Source organism: Oryzias latipes, chromosome 24, assembly GCF_002234675.1.
Source record: "Oryzias latipes chromosome 24, ASM223467v1".
Lineage (NCBI taxonomy): Eukaryota > Metazoa > Chordata > Actinopteri > Beloniformes > Adrianichthyidae > Oryzias > Oryzias latipes.
This window is the reverse complement of record NC_019882.2, coordinates 8,710,941-8,729,135: the sequence shown is the minus strand read 5'-3', so window position 1 is coordinate 8,729,135 and position 18,195 is coordinate 8,710,941. Positions and strand designations below refer to the sequence as shown.

Genomic DNA, 18,195 nt, shown 5'->3' with positions numbered 1-18,195 from the left:
CACCTGTAGTGCAGAAAATATGGAAATTTCTGTCAAATGTGTTAGAAACGGGGCGGCAGAAATGTTCCCCTTATGAATTGTTTGCTTACTGTTGACTCCTCTGTGTCTTTTAAAGTTTTTTTTTTACAGATTTCTTGAGTTGAATCATTCTTTTTTCTTTTGAATCATTTTTTGCATTTATTGTTACATTCAAAAGCTTCTACAAACAAAAGCAAACAAATCCGATTTAAAATTTCGTTGTATTTGGCTGAAAATCTATTATATCAGGTATGTTTTATACATTAAACAAAAAAACTACGGAGAATGCCACTGTAGCCAAATGAATCTGGTGAAGTTTTAAAATAAAATACCATGCACTTCCTCTGGTTTAGACAACACATGATTCTATAGTGGAGAAAAATAGTTGTACATCAGTAAGTGATTACATATGGTGTTTTATTATTGGTATTTTGCATTTAAAAAATAAAAAATAAAAATATTGATGAAAAAGTGAATAAACAGTGCAAAACTGTAAGTAAAGGTGTAGGTCTTTGTTGTGGCACAGCCTGAAAAGAGGTGCTCATGAGTGCAGCATTTATCTGCAATGCTTTAAAGTGGTTTTTAATATCAGACATGCCTTATTTAAGAGTCATTCCTTGGGGAAATGGAAAATTATTTTTGCACAACTAAATAAAATCCCCCAAAACTCCGGATCCTGTCTTAGACTTTCTCCAGATCCTCAAAGCAAATTGTTCTCCTCTGGTTCTCTTTCTTGGCATGAAACTTCACTGTTGCTCTGAAATGCCCACTTTTGGCCTCAGTCTAACTTCCACTACTGTTTTTCCATGTTCATTATGTGATTCATTGGGTTTATTCCTCTGAGTTTTTCTACCACTCTGCATGTCTCCCTTTTTGTAAATGTGCACCAGTACATTTCTTCATTCCTCAGTCATCCTTTCACTGTCCAAAATCTTATAAAACAGTTAAACTCTCCTAAGCTCCTCCATAGCTCCACAGGTATGATGTCAGAACCAACTGCTTTTCCACTCTTCATCCTGCATTCCATCCTCACTGATCGTTGCCACTTCCCGGTCCTCAACAGCCTCGTCTTCTAATCTGTGCTCTCTAACATATTCTAAATTTATCCGCTCTTCAGTGTTCCCCTTCCATCTTTCCATCACTCCTGTGTCACCTCATTTCCATCCCTCCTCTCTCCAAGACCGAACTAGTGTTCCTGTAATTTTACTTTTACAACGATCAGGACTCAAACAAAAATCAAGTTAGCTTTATTTTAAAGACCAGCGGTTTGTTGCTTTAAAAAATAAATAAAAAATGGTGCAAAACTTTTTGATTAAAACCAAAACTTTTGTCCAAGAGCCGTTTGTTAAATGAATATGAAATGATGCTCTGCACCTCCTCTGCTTTAATGCCTCCCAGTTTGAGAACTGTTGCTGTTTCCTGCCTTTGACAAAACTCATTCCTTGTCTTTAGTTTTTAATTTAATTGTTGAATTCCTCCTACATTTCCCTCTGGCACAATTGTAATTTGCATGAACAAATACTAAAATGCTGGCTGATCTCTTGGGTCTTTTTATAACTTTTTTTTCATGAGGCCGTAGATTTCGCCTTATTGCTTTCCAGAAAGAAGGAGAACTGAGCTGATGCATTTTTGAGGCAACAATTCACAGTTGTGAGACACGTTTATCTTGATGTTTCTCCTTTCTTTCCTTTAATGTGTTTGTTTTATTTTACAAATGAGATAACTATTGACTCTGAAGGAGGTGCTGTAAAGAGCAGCAATTATTCCTCACCGAGATAACATGCCCACCAGCTGCCCTCCATCACTTTCTAAACCCACCACCTTCATTTTGATCTGTGCTGCATCAACAAACAAACACTTAATATGTTCAGAAGTTCAAAACCAATAAAGATTTATCTCCAAACTAATTTGCAAGTGTTGCATCTTCACATCAAAGTGCAATTTATGGAGGATTTTGTCAGTAGCATACAGAAAAACCATCAAAGAAAAAGTTCTTTGTGGATTTGTGAAGGTTTCTTAAGTCCATTAAAAACAAATGCCAATGCAGCTGGGTAAAACTTGATGAAACTAAAATTATGGAAGCTGCATTTACTAAACGCGCTTTAGTCGAAAAAAATATTATTCCTAAAAATCATGTCCATTAATCTTTGTGCCTCTTGCTAAACAGTTAATTAAAATCAAATATTCACAACATCTGAACAGATTAATGCTGCAAAGAAATAAAAAGAATGCTTTCCCAAAGATTATAACCACCACTGTATCAGAGCGGGAATGACGAAATGACCATGACCTCTGTCTCCCCATGTTAATTATGTCCGAGTAGCCAATAGGTTTAAAGCTCCACCCCCACGTAAAATAAGGTCAACAATGAAAGCAAAAAGGCTGAACTGAAACAGTAGATTTGAAGACAGAAGGCGAATAAGGAGAAAAACAAATACGTTAACAATACAAAACAGCAGCTGTTACAAATGTATATATATATTTTTAATTTGGTAAAAATTTCAAATGTAGAGTTTAAACAAATATTTCAGTATTTCCTCAAATTTAGATTTTTTTTATTTGCAATACTATTCAATTTTTTTATAATTTCTTTCAATTTTACTGTGTACTTTTTAGTTTTAAACTATTTTCAAATTTCCTTTTTTTGTTGTTTTTTTCAAATTTGCAAAAATCTTTTCTACACATTTATAATCTGGTTTTTCATTCACTTTAAAGTTCCACTCCGATTTGAGACAATATCCAAAAATCTGTGTTTTCTTGGACATAGCTTCTGCAGAGCGACAGGGTATCCTCCGAGTTGACCATCATCCATCTGTTTACTAGCTGGTTTACAGCCCCTCACAATCCCAACCTGATTCATGTCTAGTGCAACAAATATGGCGTGCAATGTCAGAGCCATCCAGCTGTACGGTTTGGAGCCAGATGCCAGCTCAGACGAGGAAAATGAAGATGTAAATGGATCTATTTATCTGCAAGTGGATGCATCAGAATGGAGCGGAGCTTTTTTCAATGACATTTTTCTGTCTGCTCCTGATTCAGAAGATTTGAATAAAGACATTCTCAGGAAAGCAATTTTAAGCTAAATATTCTTGATATATGTCTTCCATTATCAGAATAATTCTACAAAAACATGTTAAAACCACCTATAAAACATGATTTTAATAAAAATGGGTCTGTAACTGATCCTGATTTGACCCCATAGATTAAGCTCTGATTTAGTTTAATACGGTTTTTTTTTAAACTGCAGATATGTGTCTTTTTTTTTGCTAAAGTTTAAACCCATGCAAGTGTATAATGGAAAAGACAAAAGTAATTGAATGCTCTGTTTCTAAATGCTGGACTAAATTCAACAGTCTGTTCTGGGTGGACTTACTGTTTTCCCCTTAAAATATCTCTTTGATAAACTGTGCAATCATGGTTAACTTCATGCTCAGACTGTTTCATTTTTATGCTGTGGAACTCTGCGTCCTGAGTGAAGAATAAAGTTCAGAGTAAAGATTGATGGGGACTTTTAGGGGACTCACTGCAGCCATTCTTCAGTTTATTTCTCTCATTTTTGTCACACTGTTTATTTCATAGCCAGGATATTGCTTTTTGTGTTCTGTTGCAACTTTTATTGGTGTCCATGTTGTAATTGCCTCTATACTGGCAATATTGAACAAACTAGAAACTTTAATTTATGACCGAAATTTTCTTCAGATGTATTTTGTCTTTCAAGTTCTTTACCTCGTATATCTGCTTTCATTTTTCCAGATTTTAAAAGGTCACAAGATGTTCAAATTATGAGGGAAACTAATTATGGTGTTCAGTCATTCCTGGGACTCACTAATTGTATTCAAGTTGGAGATAGTAAGCATGTTTCTCCACCATATTCGTAGTCGGCATGAGCATCCATCTTCTTGAAGCTGAGTGATATTTAAAAAAAAAAAGTTTAAGCCTCAAAGCGAGGAGATTTAATGAACCGCATGCATATTTCGAGCAGTTGTTCTGGAGCTGCAGATGATTAGCTTTTGTAAATGATTGTCTAAATCCTCTGGACAGGGATTTTCGTCTCCCTTTGGACAGACTCTTGTGGAAATTTGTTGTTTGCTTACACGGCAAAAACTCGCCTTTGCAAGAGGAACACCTCTGCTAAGTACCTAATTAGCAAACACATTTTCTTCCACACAAATGCTCATCTTGATTACATTTGCACAAGAGGCTTTGTATGCGCATAAAATCACAGCACGGAACAATAGGTGATAACCAAACTCCTATCCCCTCTGTTTTTGTCTTGCCGCACAGACGACGTCAGGCGAAGACATGCGAGATTTCACCAAAGTACTGAAGAACAAATTCCGATCGAAGAAGTATTTCACCAAACATCCGAGGCTTGGCTATCTGCCAGTCCAGACGGTGTTGGAGGGAGACAACATGGAAACGTGAGTAACAGGTTTAAGACGCAGCAACAAAATTCATTTCACTTATTAGTGGGAATAATGCAGGTAGTTTCACACACTTTTGGAGAAAGAGTTTCTGCTTTAGCTGTTTGAACTGAAACAGTACCAAAGGGTGCAGTTCCTCATAAAACCACTAGAGGCTGGTGTCAGAAGAAGCAGTTTCCTAATGATCTTTTTGTTACAAAGTCAGATTTCACATTAAAAGAACCTTAAAATAACTACCGTGTTCCCTTTTTTATTGTTGTAACTTTTTAAAAACAACACGTGATAGGTGCAATCTGCAAAGTAAGATTTTAGATGTTTTGATGCTGTAAAACCTTTCACTTTACACTTTACACACTTTTCTTAGACAAAAATGAGCATTTTCACACTTTTCTTTTGTTTAAACTCTCAAAGTTCAAACCTTCATATAAAAAAGTCATGTGTTATAGAAATAAACTGAAAAACAGATCTGATCACAGTTGGAGATCTATGAAAATGTAGCAAGCTAGACACATTCTGTACAAGAGATACAGCACAGAGGACATTGAATGACAGGGTCAACAGCCGATCAGGACTCAAAACACAGTGCGCTGTTAAAAAACGAAAGAATAAAGCATGCCAATTTGAACTGAAAAAAATCGAGGACTAGTAGGGGAGGTCAAGGACTAGTCAAGTGACTAGTAATCACTTGAGTTACCAACCAAGAAGAAACAAAAAATCCAGGAAAGTGTTGATGTGTGTAGTAAATACCACAAGCTGCAGAAATTATAAATATGTTCACCACCAATTAGGTTATGTCCACCAGTAAACAGAAGTAATGGGTGATATCTGAAAATCCTAACAGCAGCTGGACAAACCTGGACTAAAAAACACCATAGAGGCTTTTATCATGGCAGCACAAGAGGAGGGTCTTAGTACGAGATCACTAGATGCCAGGAACCACCACACCAGGCTGGAGTCCAGGTGTAGGTTGCGCATAGATTCCCCTAAGACAATGCAGCACATAAAAGCAGGGTGTCTTTGCAGGACATGCATGGAAAAGTGGCTGGCATAGTGAATAGAAACGTCTGCGCTTATTATAGACTGGAGGTCACACAGGTCAAGATGGTTAAAGACCTCTGAAGGTACCAGTAGTTGAGAATGATGAAGCTAAGGTCCTGTGCGACTTCCAGATACGCACAGGCAAAAACCAAACATAATTATGACATAAGAAGTAGAAGAAGGTTGTAGCAAAAGATTTAGCAATCCCAAGTATTTTGAACATAAGAAAGAAGGAACAACAAAAGATCAAGATATGCCAAGGGCTGTGAGAAGAGCTGGAAAAAATGTTCTCTTCAGGTCCTAGGCCTCTGGTAGAGGCCTAGGACCTGAAGAGAACCAAACCTCTCACAGGACAAGTGTGAAGATAAATTCAGAGGTTGATGTGCTTATATATCAGTAACACTGGTCCGCTGACGACGTTTATCAAATTTATGTCTCTTCTTCTAGTACTTAAAAAATCCCCAGAAGAGCTTTTTCACATTATGCAGACGCTCCATTTTCTCCCCCGGAGAACCTTTAGGCCGTGACTTCTTCAAAAACGAACCCATTAGCATGTGCGCTCTGAGACCATCACTTTAGATTTGTTATGCTTGTGCTCCCTGTTTTTAAGTTTGTCAAGTATTATGTGGAACAACTGTCACATTTACTCATTTTTCTTAATTTTCTTTGCTCACTTAAACCCCTGTGAGCGTTAAGGAGCGTCGACTCCTTGAGATGCTCTCATCTGCGCACACAGTGAATCAGCAGCTGACTCACAAAAGCTCTCCCCCATTTTTAAAGTTGCACACAGCCACTGTCCAGATGGATTGTGGTACTTCTTTCATCCAGAGCATCCTTGTCCATCCTCCCCCTCACCTCCCACCTTGTTCCATTCTCACTTCCCCTTTTTTCTTGGAACAAACAATGTAGCAGAGTTTCCTGCCTCATCAATGTCTGTAAAAAGTAGAGAAAACAAGTTTGAGTATAGGATGTTCAAACAAAACCTTGAAAATTACAGGTATTCAGACATCTTTTTTTTGTTTTCATTTAATTTATTTTAGCTATTTCTGCCCTGAATCATGACACTTTTGTTGCCTCCAAAATAATACCACGTCCTAAATTGAAATAGATTTTCTAGTAATTGGTAGGTCAATCTTTCTGCCTAAAAACTGTTTTCTATTATTCAAGCAGCCTCACTTACTACCAACATTTTCCTGGACATTTTCAAGAACATGATATATTAATTTCCATGAAACGGTATAGAACAGTTTAGGATTTTCTGTCAATCTGAACCGTCAGGATCTAGAGGTCTTTTAAATTAGAACTTTAACATTTTGATAACAAAAAAACCCAAATGAATCATCTTTGTTTTTTCTCACTTCTAACGTCAACGCTTTAAAAAAGAAAAAAAAATCGACCCACTCCTGTTTTCTCGGAGCATCACCTACTCCTACCTAATACTTCTATTTTTTGCATGTTGTCACGGCAGATTTTACATTTGTCACAGCTTTGTTTAATAATGCGACAAACATTTGAAAGGCTTCCCGCTCCGTGTGGATTTTGTGCCTTTGAACCCACATGACGGAGCAGAGAGGAATTTGTTTTGCAGAAAGATTATTAACCTTGAAATCTGTTTTTTTTTTCTAAAAAAAGCATTCAGAAGTATAGATAGTGGGACTTGAAGAAAAAAAAAGAAATTTATGCCAACAGAGTAGGCAGAAAAATTGAGTCCTGATACACAGGTATGAGGACTCAAGTATGCATACTTGTGGGTTTATTGATCAGATTATGACTTCCTCCCACACCTTGCTTCTTTAAAATAAGCAATTTCAGGTGTTGTCACGAACACTGACAGAAGAAATGAGGACTCACGGAGCCAAAAGTAGCCCTGCATCCAGTGACAGAGTGACTACCGGGGCATGATGGACGAAATGGATTCTTAGAAACCTTTCAGAGCATTCATCAAGGAGGGAAAAACCTGGGAAAACAAAGTATATGCTTTGCAGTTTTTGAGAAATCCATAAAGTAATGACAAAAGACATCGGTTCTCTCTGCGAGCTCTTCAGTCCCTCCAATTCAGCAGTTTTGTGTTTCTACAGTAGCCATTGGGGAAACGGCAAATCAAGCGTGCTTTAAGACTGATTTCTTATCTCTGGGTAAAGGTTACTGCAAGGCAGGTTCAGGTCTTTCCTTCCAATGTGATGTTTAAGATTCAGCTTTTAAATGTAGCTTTTAGGGGATTTACAATTCTTTGAAAAGTGTCACTCCGTTATTTAGCTGAGGTGGAAGACGGAGACACATTTTGGAGAAAGTTATCAGATTCTGCGAGAACAGTCTGGAAAAGTGTGCAAGAGGGTAGCTTTGGCTGCTCTACCGACCCCCAAACTCCTATTCCCTGTTTTCCCTCAGTTGTTTCTTCCTGTATTTTCTGTTAGATGTCAAGCACTCCTGGCAGCCACAGATCCTCTGACATTAATATATTTATTCACCTATATACCTCTGGAACCAATAGAAACCAAAGTTGATAGAAGTAAAAACATAAATAAATAGATTCCTTTTGAGCAGAAGTAAGACATTTGTCTTCCTTTAAAAAATTCAAATGAATAATATTTAACAAATCCATTAAAACAGCTATAACAACACTTATTAAAAAAGAAGGATGTGATCAACCTGAACAAACAGGAGCAGAAAGACTTTTGTCTGTCAGATCAAAGGCTGTATTTTTTACTAATTAATATCAATTCTTGAAAATACTTTTTTTTTTACAACTAAAAGTTTTAGTTAATATAAAACAATTTAATTCGTATTCTGATTTCCATCTTTTTCATATATATTAGATTGTTAGAATTGTTTAGACTGCAAAAAGAGGAAGCCTAAAAACTGAAAAACAAAACCAATGTTAATGAGAAAATCACAAGAAAGTAGTAAAAATATGTGTCCATGCAGCAAGTCAATTTTAATAAAGAGAGATTTTATAAAAAGATATCAAAATGTAAGGAAAGGCCAACCTAAAAAGGCCAATTGTATGATAGAAATACATAAAACTGAATGTTATACAGTCAAAGTAGAAAATGTTTTGGTAGTTCTAAGCAAATGGTATTTTTTTATTAGTTTTTATGTTTTTTATTTTAAATAGTGACAAAAAACTAGTGTAAACAGTGAAGACGACTAATTTTAGAACAATATGTGAACAAAACGATACAATTTTAGTAGATTCTTAGTTTTTCCAAAATAATGACAATGAATGCCAGTCTTGAACATAAAAAAATCCCCTTGAAATGGACCAAAAATTACAGTGCTTCTTTTTACCCTTCAAAAAATACATAAAATGTATATAAATGCATTTAAATGTCTTCTAAACATTTCTTAAATCAAGCAATTTTAGGTTTTTTTTTTGAGTCTTTGAGTCAGGTTTTTCTATTGTCAATGTATTAAACGATTTGGACTCATTTCTAACAATAATTTCTTTATTTGTAGATCCTAACTCTTAATGAGAAAAACTACTCCACTTTGCTGATTTTGAGAAAAGCTTGGAAAGATGTAGAGCAAAGAGAAGTTAACACATCTACAAACATTGAATGTCAATAAAAAGCAAGGTTTCAAACCTTTGCAAGTATCAAATAGTTTGCAGTGTAAAAAAAAAAGCAGCCCTATGCTTTGATCACAAACGTTAACCATAGTTTCTTTGATTCTTACGAAAAAGTGTGAATTTGGCTGAGTTTCTGCTGCTGTTTTTCTTTTTTTTATTTCCTGCAAGAATCTCTCAACAGTCTCAGCAGCAGATTTCTATGTAAATCTTTATCATAAATGTATGTGCGACTGCTCTTTTTTCCTCTGTGTTGGTCCAGCTTTCCAACCGCTGCACAGACTTCATTCGTTTCTGTTTTTTGTGCGGTTGCCCTGCGGAACCTAAACTGTTTTGTGGTGCTTTTACCTCCCACCCCTCCTTCCCTGCGATTCTCTTACAGCCCCGTCACCCTCATCAGCATGTGCCCGGAGCAGTACGAGTGAGTATCTTCACCAGCGGAAGCTGCACCTCGTCTCCAGTGCAATGCGTTTAAACGGCGGCTCATTCCCTCCCGCCTCTTTCCGTTCACCTGCATCCCTCCCGTCACCCACTTCCTCACACCAACTAATCTGTTGCTTCACTGCATGTTGTCCGGCTGCCTGCCTTCCTGCCTGGCTGAACATGAAACCAGGAAATCTCTCTTGCTATCTCCTTCCCCCCCTTACCACCTGGATGCTCATCTCAGCCAGGCTGTCAGAAACCATCCAGCTGCTCCGTAGATCATCCCCATTTCTCTCTAGGATCTTAAAAATTGTTTTTAGAAGATGTTGCAAGGGGGGCGATGAGGTTGGGAGCCGAACCGCCGTGTGTGCATGTGCCCGGGAATCTTTGTGCTTTAACCAGGCTGCTGTGTGATCTCATTCATCTCCATTACCATATTCATTTCCAGGCTGTCCCAGTCACCCCAGCTCTCTCATGATGACACCCACTCCAGGATAGAGCAGTATGCAAGCAGGTATGAGCTGCAGTCACCATGACATCATCTCACACCGCACAAGCATGCATCTGTCACCAATTAGGTCATTATCGGATTACCAAAAGGCATTTTGGTGACACAACATTTAACTATTGTTGCCTATTCATTTATGTTTCCTAAGCCTTTTTGCCTAAAATATTCAAAACATGTTAACATAATTAAAGTTTTTTGGAATGCAAGCCACATTGTCATGCAAAACTTATAAACTGCTAACATTGCACTTAAGATTGAAAAAAATAAGTATCTATGGCTTTTTTTAATGAGAAAAGAATCCAACAGTTCAGTAATTTGAATGCTGCAAATGTTTTCCAATAAATAATAGAAGCATTTTTATTTATTTTTGTCTTATTATTACATTGCTTCTAGCGTTAGATTTAATTACTGTGCCTCCATATTCTGCCATGCAGTAATTTTCATGGATGCATGTGAAAGTCTAATAAGGTTTGACAATAAAACAATAAATGTGTAGACATTTTTATATCATTGTGATTTTATAACACAATAAAGCAAAAGTTAGATTGTGTTTTGCTCTAAGGAAAATTAGATTATGACTAAAACACAATAAAATGTCAAGTACTGTAGTAAGAATAAAGAAAAAACTAGGTTTGTTTCCTTTCATTACAACAACTTTAGAAAATAAACCCTAAAGAAAGCGGAAATTTAAAGAAGATTCTTTGTGTTCACACTGAACTGAATCCGCTGAGCCAAGACAGAAAAAAGAAGCCGTTTTCAACAAACTGCAGGTAAAAATTAGCATTTCTCTTTCATGTGCGTGTACTTTGAAACTAGCTAGATGCAAAGGAGAGAAGTGAAAACATTTTTCAATTTCCCCTCAAAGAGCTGCCGAGCACACACTCGACGTGATCTGGACGTCTTTTTGAGAGCTCTCTGGGAAAGATAGCAGCAACAGCATATAAAGCAGACAGCCTTGCTGTAACATTCTTTCAGTTTTTTCAACACCGTGACGTTATTTATGGACATTAACCAGCTTATTTTTTACCAATTGGGAAAACATTGAGGCCACTTCTGCATTGTTTAATGTAAAACATTTTTTTTTGTAGTAATTAAACAAATGTATTTGACTAATTTTGTCTTTAAAGATGACTAATAACAAAAAAATATTTTTCAGACAGAGCATCCCATTCTCACTGTTTTAAACTTATACCTGAAGGATGTTTTCTCAGTTCGGATATGATGAGAAAGCCAAAAATGTTCATAACATTCTTGCTAAACAAGACATATTTATTAAATATTTTGTGATTCATTGAATGTCTTCATTTGTTCACTGTGGATGAATGCATTCGTTTGAAGCGGTCTTCTCAGAGTTTGGATTTGTTTTCCAGGTTGGCGCAGATGGAACGCTCCAACGGGTCCCTGCCGACCGACAGCAGCTCGGCAACGGGAAGCATGTACGTTATTATGCACGCCAGTTTCTTTTTTTCTTTTTTTTTTGACACAATGAAAATTTAACTTTTATAGTTTGGTCTGCACAAAGCTACTATAAAGATTTTATCCCTTAAACACCTACAAAAAAAACTAAATTTTAACTGAAACATCAAGAGAAGCAAGCAGAAAAGTGTGAAAAGGTAACATTGGGAGTAAAAGCTTTTGCTAAAAGTAGATAGTTTGATTACCGGTAAATAAAAGTGGCAGCATTTAAAATCTCTTGGAAATTTATGTGATCAGAGAAAGCCCTGAAGTAGACCATTCCAGTCAAGGACAAGTCCTTCTCAGGAAATGAGCACTTGAGGTTAAGATGTCCCAAACATGCTTTTAGACACATGCTTTCATATTATTACATTCAGAGCAAACTGGGGTTTGTTCAGTTCAATTACCTTTTTCTTTATTTGCTGAGAAAACGGTCGGTCATGTACTTTCCAAAAAAAATTGTTTCTCGAACCCTATTGATTCAAATATGAATTAAACCACTTTGGCTCCAGAGTATCTAGTATCAAGCATCTACATGAAAGCAAAAACATAAAATTTCCTTAAAGCAAAACACAATTACTTTTCGGTTCATTGTATTATAAAATTATGATATAAAAATGTCTACACATTATTGTCAAATATTGTTAGACTTTCACAAATTGATTAATCAACAAATAATGAACATTTATTTTGAAATTCAGTATTTATGTATCAAATTCATAAATCTGTCATCCTTAGAAGTAATTATTGTGAATTTGTTTTCTGCTTTTCTGGTTAGTTTTTAATATAAAATGAAAATTTGTATTGATGAAAGCTTCATAAATCATCTTTTAAGTTCTTACTAATGAAAAAAAGTATTTTTTACACAAGAAAAGTTAGCCAAAATAATAAATAAGTAAATAAACCGTTCATCAGATGCATGTTTGGAAAAAAGTGATGTGGTTTTGCTCTTCAAATTTCCACAATGTATCATAGACAGCTTAGTCTTTTGAACAATGTGCTTTTTTCTTTTTAATTTTCCTTTAGAAAAAAAAATCCATTATCTTTTCCACTCAGCCCAGAAGTCTAATGAGGGGATGAAGATGGTGTTTTTTTTAAAGTATAATGGTTTATACAAAAAATACTTTTTTTTAATAAATCACGTTTTATTTTTTTTTTGCACATCTTCTGCATAAATTTTTTATGTGATATTTGTTTTGCTCTTTGTAAAAAAAAAAAAATCTGGGATTTTCACTGATCGAGTGACTAGAATTCAGAAAACAGCATCAACTTCAGCACATTTATTCCTCTATATGCTGTACTTTTTTTGTTATTTTTATAAGGCATCCAGTTCTTATCACTATCATGTAGTAGCTAGTATAATTCATTTCATAACACATGTCAATTTAAATATTTTAGGCACTTAATATCCTTTAAAAAAACCCTAAAGATAAGAAAACTGTTAGTTATGTAGTAGATTCTCTCTGATACCCCCCTCTTTCAGTTTTTGTTTATATTAAATGCTTATGAGCAATACACCATTATGCCAATGCATAAGTATCAAGAACATTTAAAAAAAAGCAAAACAATGTTGTGCTATAAAAGTCCGAGAACATGTTTCATGGATGAACTGATGATTCTGTTTAAATGTGAGAATGTGTTCCCCGCCTTCATCCAAAAGTAGCTAGGTGTCAGAAGTCAGAGCTCCGTCTCCCCCTCTGGTCACCAGCGGGAACCATCTTTAGAGTACTGAATGCCCTTACTTCATCTCCCAGCAACCCCAGGCACTTCCTGGATGCCACACACCTGACTCTTATTCGCTCAATCAACCACAGCATACTTAAGCCCTGCGCTGAGCCTCACTCAGTGCGTAGTATTGTATGTCCCGCTCTGCCTTCATTACCGAGCGTTGTATTTGGATTTGATCTTCAGTTTCTGACTCAGTTGCTTGCCGCCTGCCCTGACTCTCGTCTGGATCCTGACTACCCTGTCTCTCTTCTTATGATCTTATGCCTGTTATAGACTCCTGCCTGCCTGACCCGGATTTAGCTTTGTGGACTTTTAGCTGAGCTAAAAAACATGCTGCACTTTGATCCAGTCGTCTGGCTATTCTTGTGACACTAGGATAGGCTAGCAACCCTGTGACCCCAAAAGCAATTTAGATAATAGATGGAGAAATGTATTAAAAATTAAACTATTATTTTATTTTATTTTAATGGTAATGTTAAAACTGTTATTCCAGGGTTTTTTATATGATCATTGTGCTTTACCCTTTTTTTTTTAAAGATGCTTTTAATCTCAAAGTTTCTACCAATCCTTTCTAATTAAAGGTGTCAGATTTGGACCAAAATGATACATTTGAAAAAAAAATTGCTGCTTTGTTTCTGATACCATAAAATTCAAAACAGTAAGCAGATATTTGCAACTTCAACATAGCATTCGAAAAAAAAGATGATCGTAGCTTGATAACTTAAGTCTAAAACAAAAATAGGATTGATAATTCTATTGTGAACTTTTCATCATCATCCTACAGTTGTCTGGTAAGCTGAAAGCTAAATTGCATGTTGTCATCGCTCAGTGGCCCCAAACAGAGAACTTTTGAGTTGGCTGTCACTTCATATGCAAAAGTACATGTTGTCAAGCAGAGAAGAAGGGATTTTTAGAATAATAGCCTGCCCCTACAATTTCCCTGAGTGGATTATTTATTTATTTATTTATTTATTTTATTTTTTTATTTATATATTGTTGTTGCCTTGAACTGAAAAGATTCAAGGCTGGAGAGCGCTCAGTTTCTCTCTTTCCTAGAAAAAGTCCCCCATGCTTGACTGGACTTTTTAAAGGTGGCAGCTCTGCTTTTAGAAAAAATTCATCATTTAAGAAGGATGGCTGTTTTCTAACCACTGCTGTGCCTTCTTGGAGTTCCCTGTTTCTCTTAACCTCTCGCTGTGTCTTTAAGTTCCACTTGAAACGTCCTTTGTTGTGTTTAAGTTGATGCCTTTTGTTCGAGTTGGGAAAAGGAAACCAAGTGCAGCACTCCGACCCCTCAATGCATTGGAGCAAAAGTGCAGCAAATGCAGTGGCCTCACTGCTGCTTGTATTTTAAATCCATCCCTATTCTCTCTCTGCTCTCTTAGTCTATTTTTGCCTCGCTGCAATCTCCGCTTTTTGCGCTGCTTCCCCTTTTTCTCGCCGTTTCTCAGCAGGTGTTTGTGAGCCAGCTTTACCCCCTGCGGTCCCCTTTTTTAACTTGTGCTGATCCCCCCCTACCATCACCACCTGCTGTCCTCTGCAGTCCCCTGTCAACCGCTGAACTTCACTATAATTGGTCGCCGGGTTTGTGCAGCACCTAAATTCCTAGGCCCGGAAGACAACAGTGGAAGCATTTCTCTATGAGCTCAGCTCTCCTGTATGTTTCCTGTCTGGCTTGTCAAAGCAAACCAGCCTTTACCCAAGAAAAATGTTTGTGTATGTTAGTTTTTTTTTTTTTGCAAGATACAGCAGCAGTTGTGGCTTTTTTTCAGGGCCTTCAAAACAAAAATGTTTTGCATTTATCAAATAATAATGAATGTATTAATGTAAAGACCCACTCCGATAGAAAATCACTTTTTTTAACATGTTCTTGTGGAATTTAGCTGATGATACATGACATATAAAAAGAAAATTGAGCTCAAAAATGCATTTCTGAGAATTTCTTTGTTTCTCCCACTCTTTTTCAAGCAATAATTGTACTCCTTTTCGCAAACTTTATATTCAAGGGTTAAATGTGTCGTGTACTTTATGTATAAGTGCTAATATGTCTATTTATGATCATATTTCGGTTATTTGTCTGCTCTAGTTGTATTTGTGTTTTGATTTCTTAAAATAAAAACAAATTCAAAATCCAAAATGTGAATCAGAAATAGACAAAAAGCTTAATTGTGATGTAGAAGATACGCTGGGTGAGCCTCAAGCTCCCTGCTACGAGCTCTTAGCAACGGGGAGGGGAAGTGGGTGCGGGGTTGCTCGGCATCAATGGTCCCACTCACAACTCCGAGGTAGAGCATGCCACGGTAGTGGAGTTTCACTCCTGTCCCGTTCCACTCCCACAGAAAGTGACCCTGTCCCTTTCCAGGTAATCTGAATCCCATTCCCATTCAAAATGATTCCACTCCTGCCCCATCCCCTCATATTTTTGTCCTTATTTGGTTATTATGTTAAACATTAAATGTCATTTTATCTGCTCCTATCTTGATTTAGAGCAGCTGCTGATTTCTAGCACTGTAGCACAGTGGGTAGCACTGCAGCCTCACAGTAACGATTAAGAACTCTGGGTAATGTAGTTATTTTCTTCAATAGAGTTACATTGAAGGCATATTATCAGAAAACTACAAAATGGCTCCGCCTTCGTTTTTTTTTTTTTTTTTTTTTTTTTTTTTGTGGTCATTGCTCTTATTAGTTAGTTTCCTCTACTGTAACAATTTTATCCAGTCGTATCCCGGTCCCTGGGATCAATAGCAGAGACAACTCCCATTCAACGGGAATCCCGCACAAAATGTCAGCCTCTGAGTCAGAAGTGAATTTTAAATCAACTACCACTGCTTTGCAAAAACTGTTTTCAAGCACAACACAATGTTTTTTGATTTTGGCTAAAAAACGGGATAACCTTAAGTAAAAGACCACTGGGAACGCTTGGAAGATAGATCAAAAGAAGATCGAAGGGACCTTTTAGTCTGTTTTTGTTACCAATCCCTGTACCTTTTGTTATTTAAATAGTATTTTTTGCAATTAGAAATGACTTAGTTGTTGAATTACAGATTTGATTTAAATGCTAAATTCAAAGAAACTGAATTATTATGATGAAATGTGTCATGATAAAGTGGAGAAGGAAAGACAATCTATGCCTATCAGCATAATTACACAGATTATTTAACTGTTCTTTTTTAATTGATTTGTTCTGCCTCAAAACTAGAGAGAACTTTTTTTTTTCTCTGTGTTTTTCTTCAGTGGCCCTTGCTTTGTCACTTGGGAACCTAAATAGTTCAACATTCTGCTAAATTTTGCCTTTTCTTTTAAAGAGCTGCATGCTCTTAACCGAACAGACTGAGACTGCGAAGTGACGGACAGAAACAAGATGCCCTTGCTCATCGCTGACTCTCTGCTGTCCACAGGGATGATGAACATGCCCTCATCATTCAGTACTGCCAGACTCTGGGAGGGGAAGGCTCCCTGAGCAGCCAGCCTCAGAGTCCTGCCCAGATCCTTCAGGCTGTGGAGAAGGAGGAAAGAGGGGAGCTGGAGAAGATTATTGCTCGTCTGGAGGAGGAGCAGAGGTGAGCACCAGAGATGTGAAATACCAGAGGAATATTGCACACTTTGGGATAATCGTCTTAAAATGGATGGTCGTTTTTCAGATGATAACTTGATCTGAAGTTACCAGATTTTAAAAATGATGTACTCTTCAGACCTTTCCTGCTACAGAATTTACAGGCTGATTGCAAAGAGGTAGTTTTTCACTAAAAATGGGTAATGTGACTCTGTTCCCAGACAAAGTTTGGGGCTTTTTTCTGGCTTGCATGGATGCTTTCTGAAAAAAAACTGTGCTTCCAATGGAGTGATTTACCATTCACTTTTCCTGAGAGTGTTATAGAGACGAAGAGCTTTGCTGCCAGGTTCACAAGTGCCATCTTACGTAAAACACTGGAGTTGACGGTTCTGAGATTAAAGATCTTGAGGTGCAAGGAGACAGAATGTGGGTTTTTTTTCCACTAAAAGCAATCCACTGCTTAAAAGAAAAGGAAGTACGTGCTAGAGGGATAAAATTTGTTTATGATTCATTAATTTTCCAATTTTTCCTTCATCATTTAGAGTACAATAACATGTTCTGTCTTCACGGGTTAAGAAAAATATGAATTCTTAATTTCAGTTTTGCTTACACATGTGTGTTTCTTCTTGTTACATACTTGTCTCATAGAGTGTGCATATTCAATAGTAATGTCTCTATATTGTTAATTATTGCACATTTTGTTGTGTAAACAAATGAGATAATGTTGCTCAGATTATTGTTGTCAAACTTACATGTGGTTCTGCAGAGATCGAGTAGATAATGATGTTTTGCGGCGCACATCCTTTGGCAGTGTTTGATCAAAGATCTACTACATGACTGTAATAGAAAGCAAATAAACAAAGTAAATAAGTGGAAAAGCTATTCTTCCTGTTTCACTTTACAACCTTGTTGATTTTTTTCCCTGTTTTCTCAGGACACTGCAGAGAGAATATGAGCTGTTAAAGGAGCAGCATGGCCAAAGAGGGGCCCCGTCTGGAAGCCTATCCGAGGCTTCCTCAGCCCACCCCGACGAGGCCGACCTCTTAGCCGAGGCCAAGCTGCTGCGGCAGCACAAAGGTCGGCTGGAGGCTCGCATGCACATCCTGGAAGACCACAACAAGCAACTGGAGTCTCAGCTCCACCGCCTCCGACAACTGCTGCACCAGGTGACCCTCTGCTCAGTTTAGAAGATGGAGATTGTGGAAACATTCCAGTTTTAAGACTTCTGTCAAAAGGTTTTTCAATCTTGAGGAAATTGGAGCTGGAGTAGAAGATTGGCACCATGCATTTTTAAAATAAAATAAAAGGACCAAAAATAATATAAAAAGTCTTAAGAGGAAATGTCGTGGATAAATACAGAAATGATTAAAAATCTTAGTTAATTTTTCCAACTAACTAAATAATGATTTAATACAAAGTCCAACTTTAGTTTCGTTGATTGAAATGTATTTTTTCCCTACATTTTAATTTATTCTCTAAACAG

At 36.8% G+C, this 18,195-nt stretch overlaps 1 protein-coding gene across 6 annotated transcripts in view; it reads left to right on the top strand.

Moving 5' to 3' along the window:
• Positions 1–18,195, top strand: part of utrn (utrophin) — a 143,394-nt gene that overhangs the window by 119,366 nt on the left and 5,833 nt on the right. For 4 of the 6 annotated variants that reach the window (XM_023953087.1, XM_023953091.1, XM_023953086.1 and 1 more), the window contains 6 exons: positions 4,303–4,439; positions 9,428–9,466; positions 9,917–9,982; positions 11,347–11,412; positions 16,558–16,719; positions 17,647–17,878. In XM_023953087.1, coding sequence (XP_023808855.1) covers positions 4,303–4,439; positions 9,428–9,466; positions 9,917–9,982; positions 11,347–11,412; positions 16,558–16,719; positions 17,647–17,878 — 702 coding nt within the window. The remainder of the gene's footprint in view (positions 1–4,302; positions 4,440–9,427; positions 9,467–9,916; positions 9,983–11,346; positions 11,413–16,557; positions 16,720–17,646; positions 17,879–18,195) is intronic. The other 2 variants (XM_023953088.1, XM_023953090.1) reach the window with 2 other exon arrangements.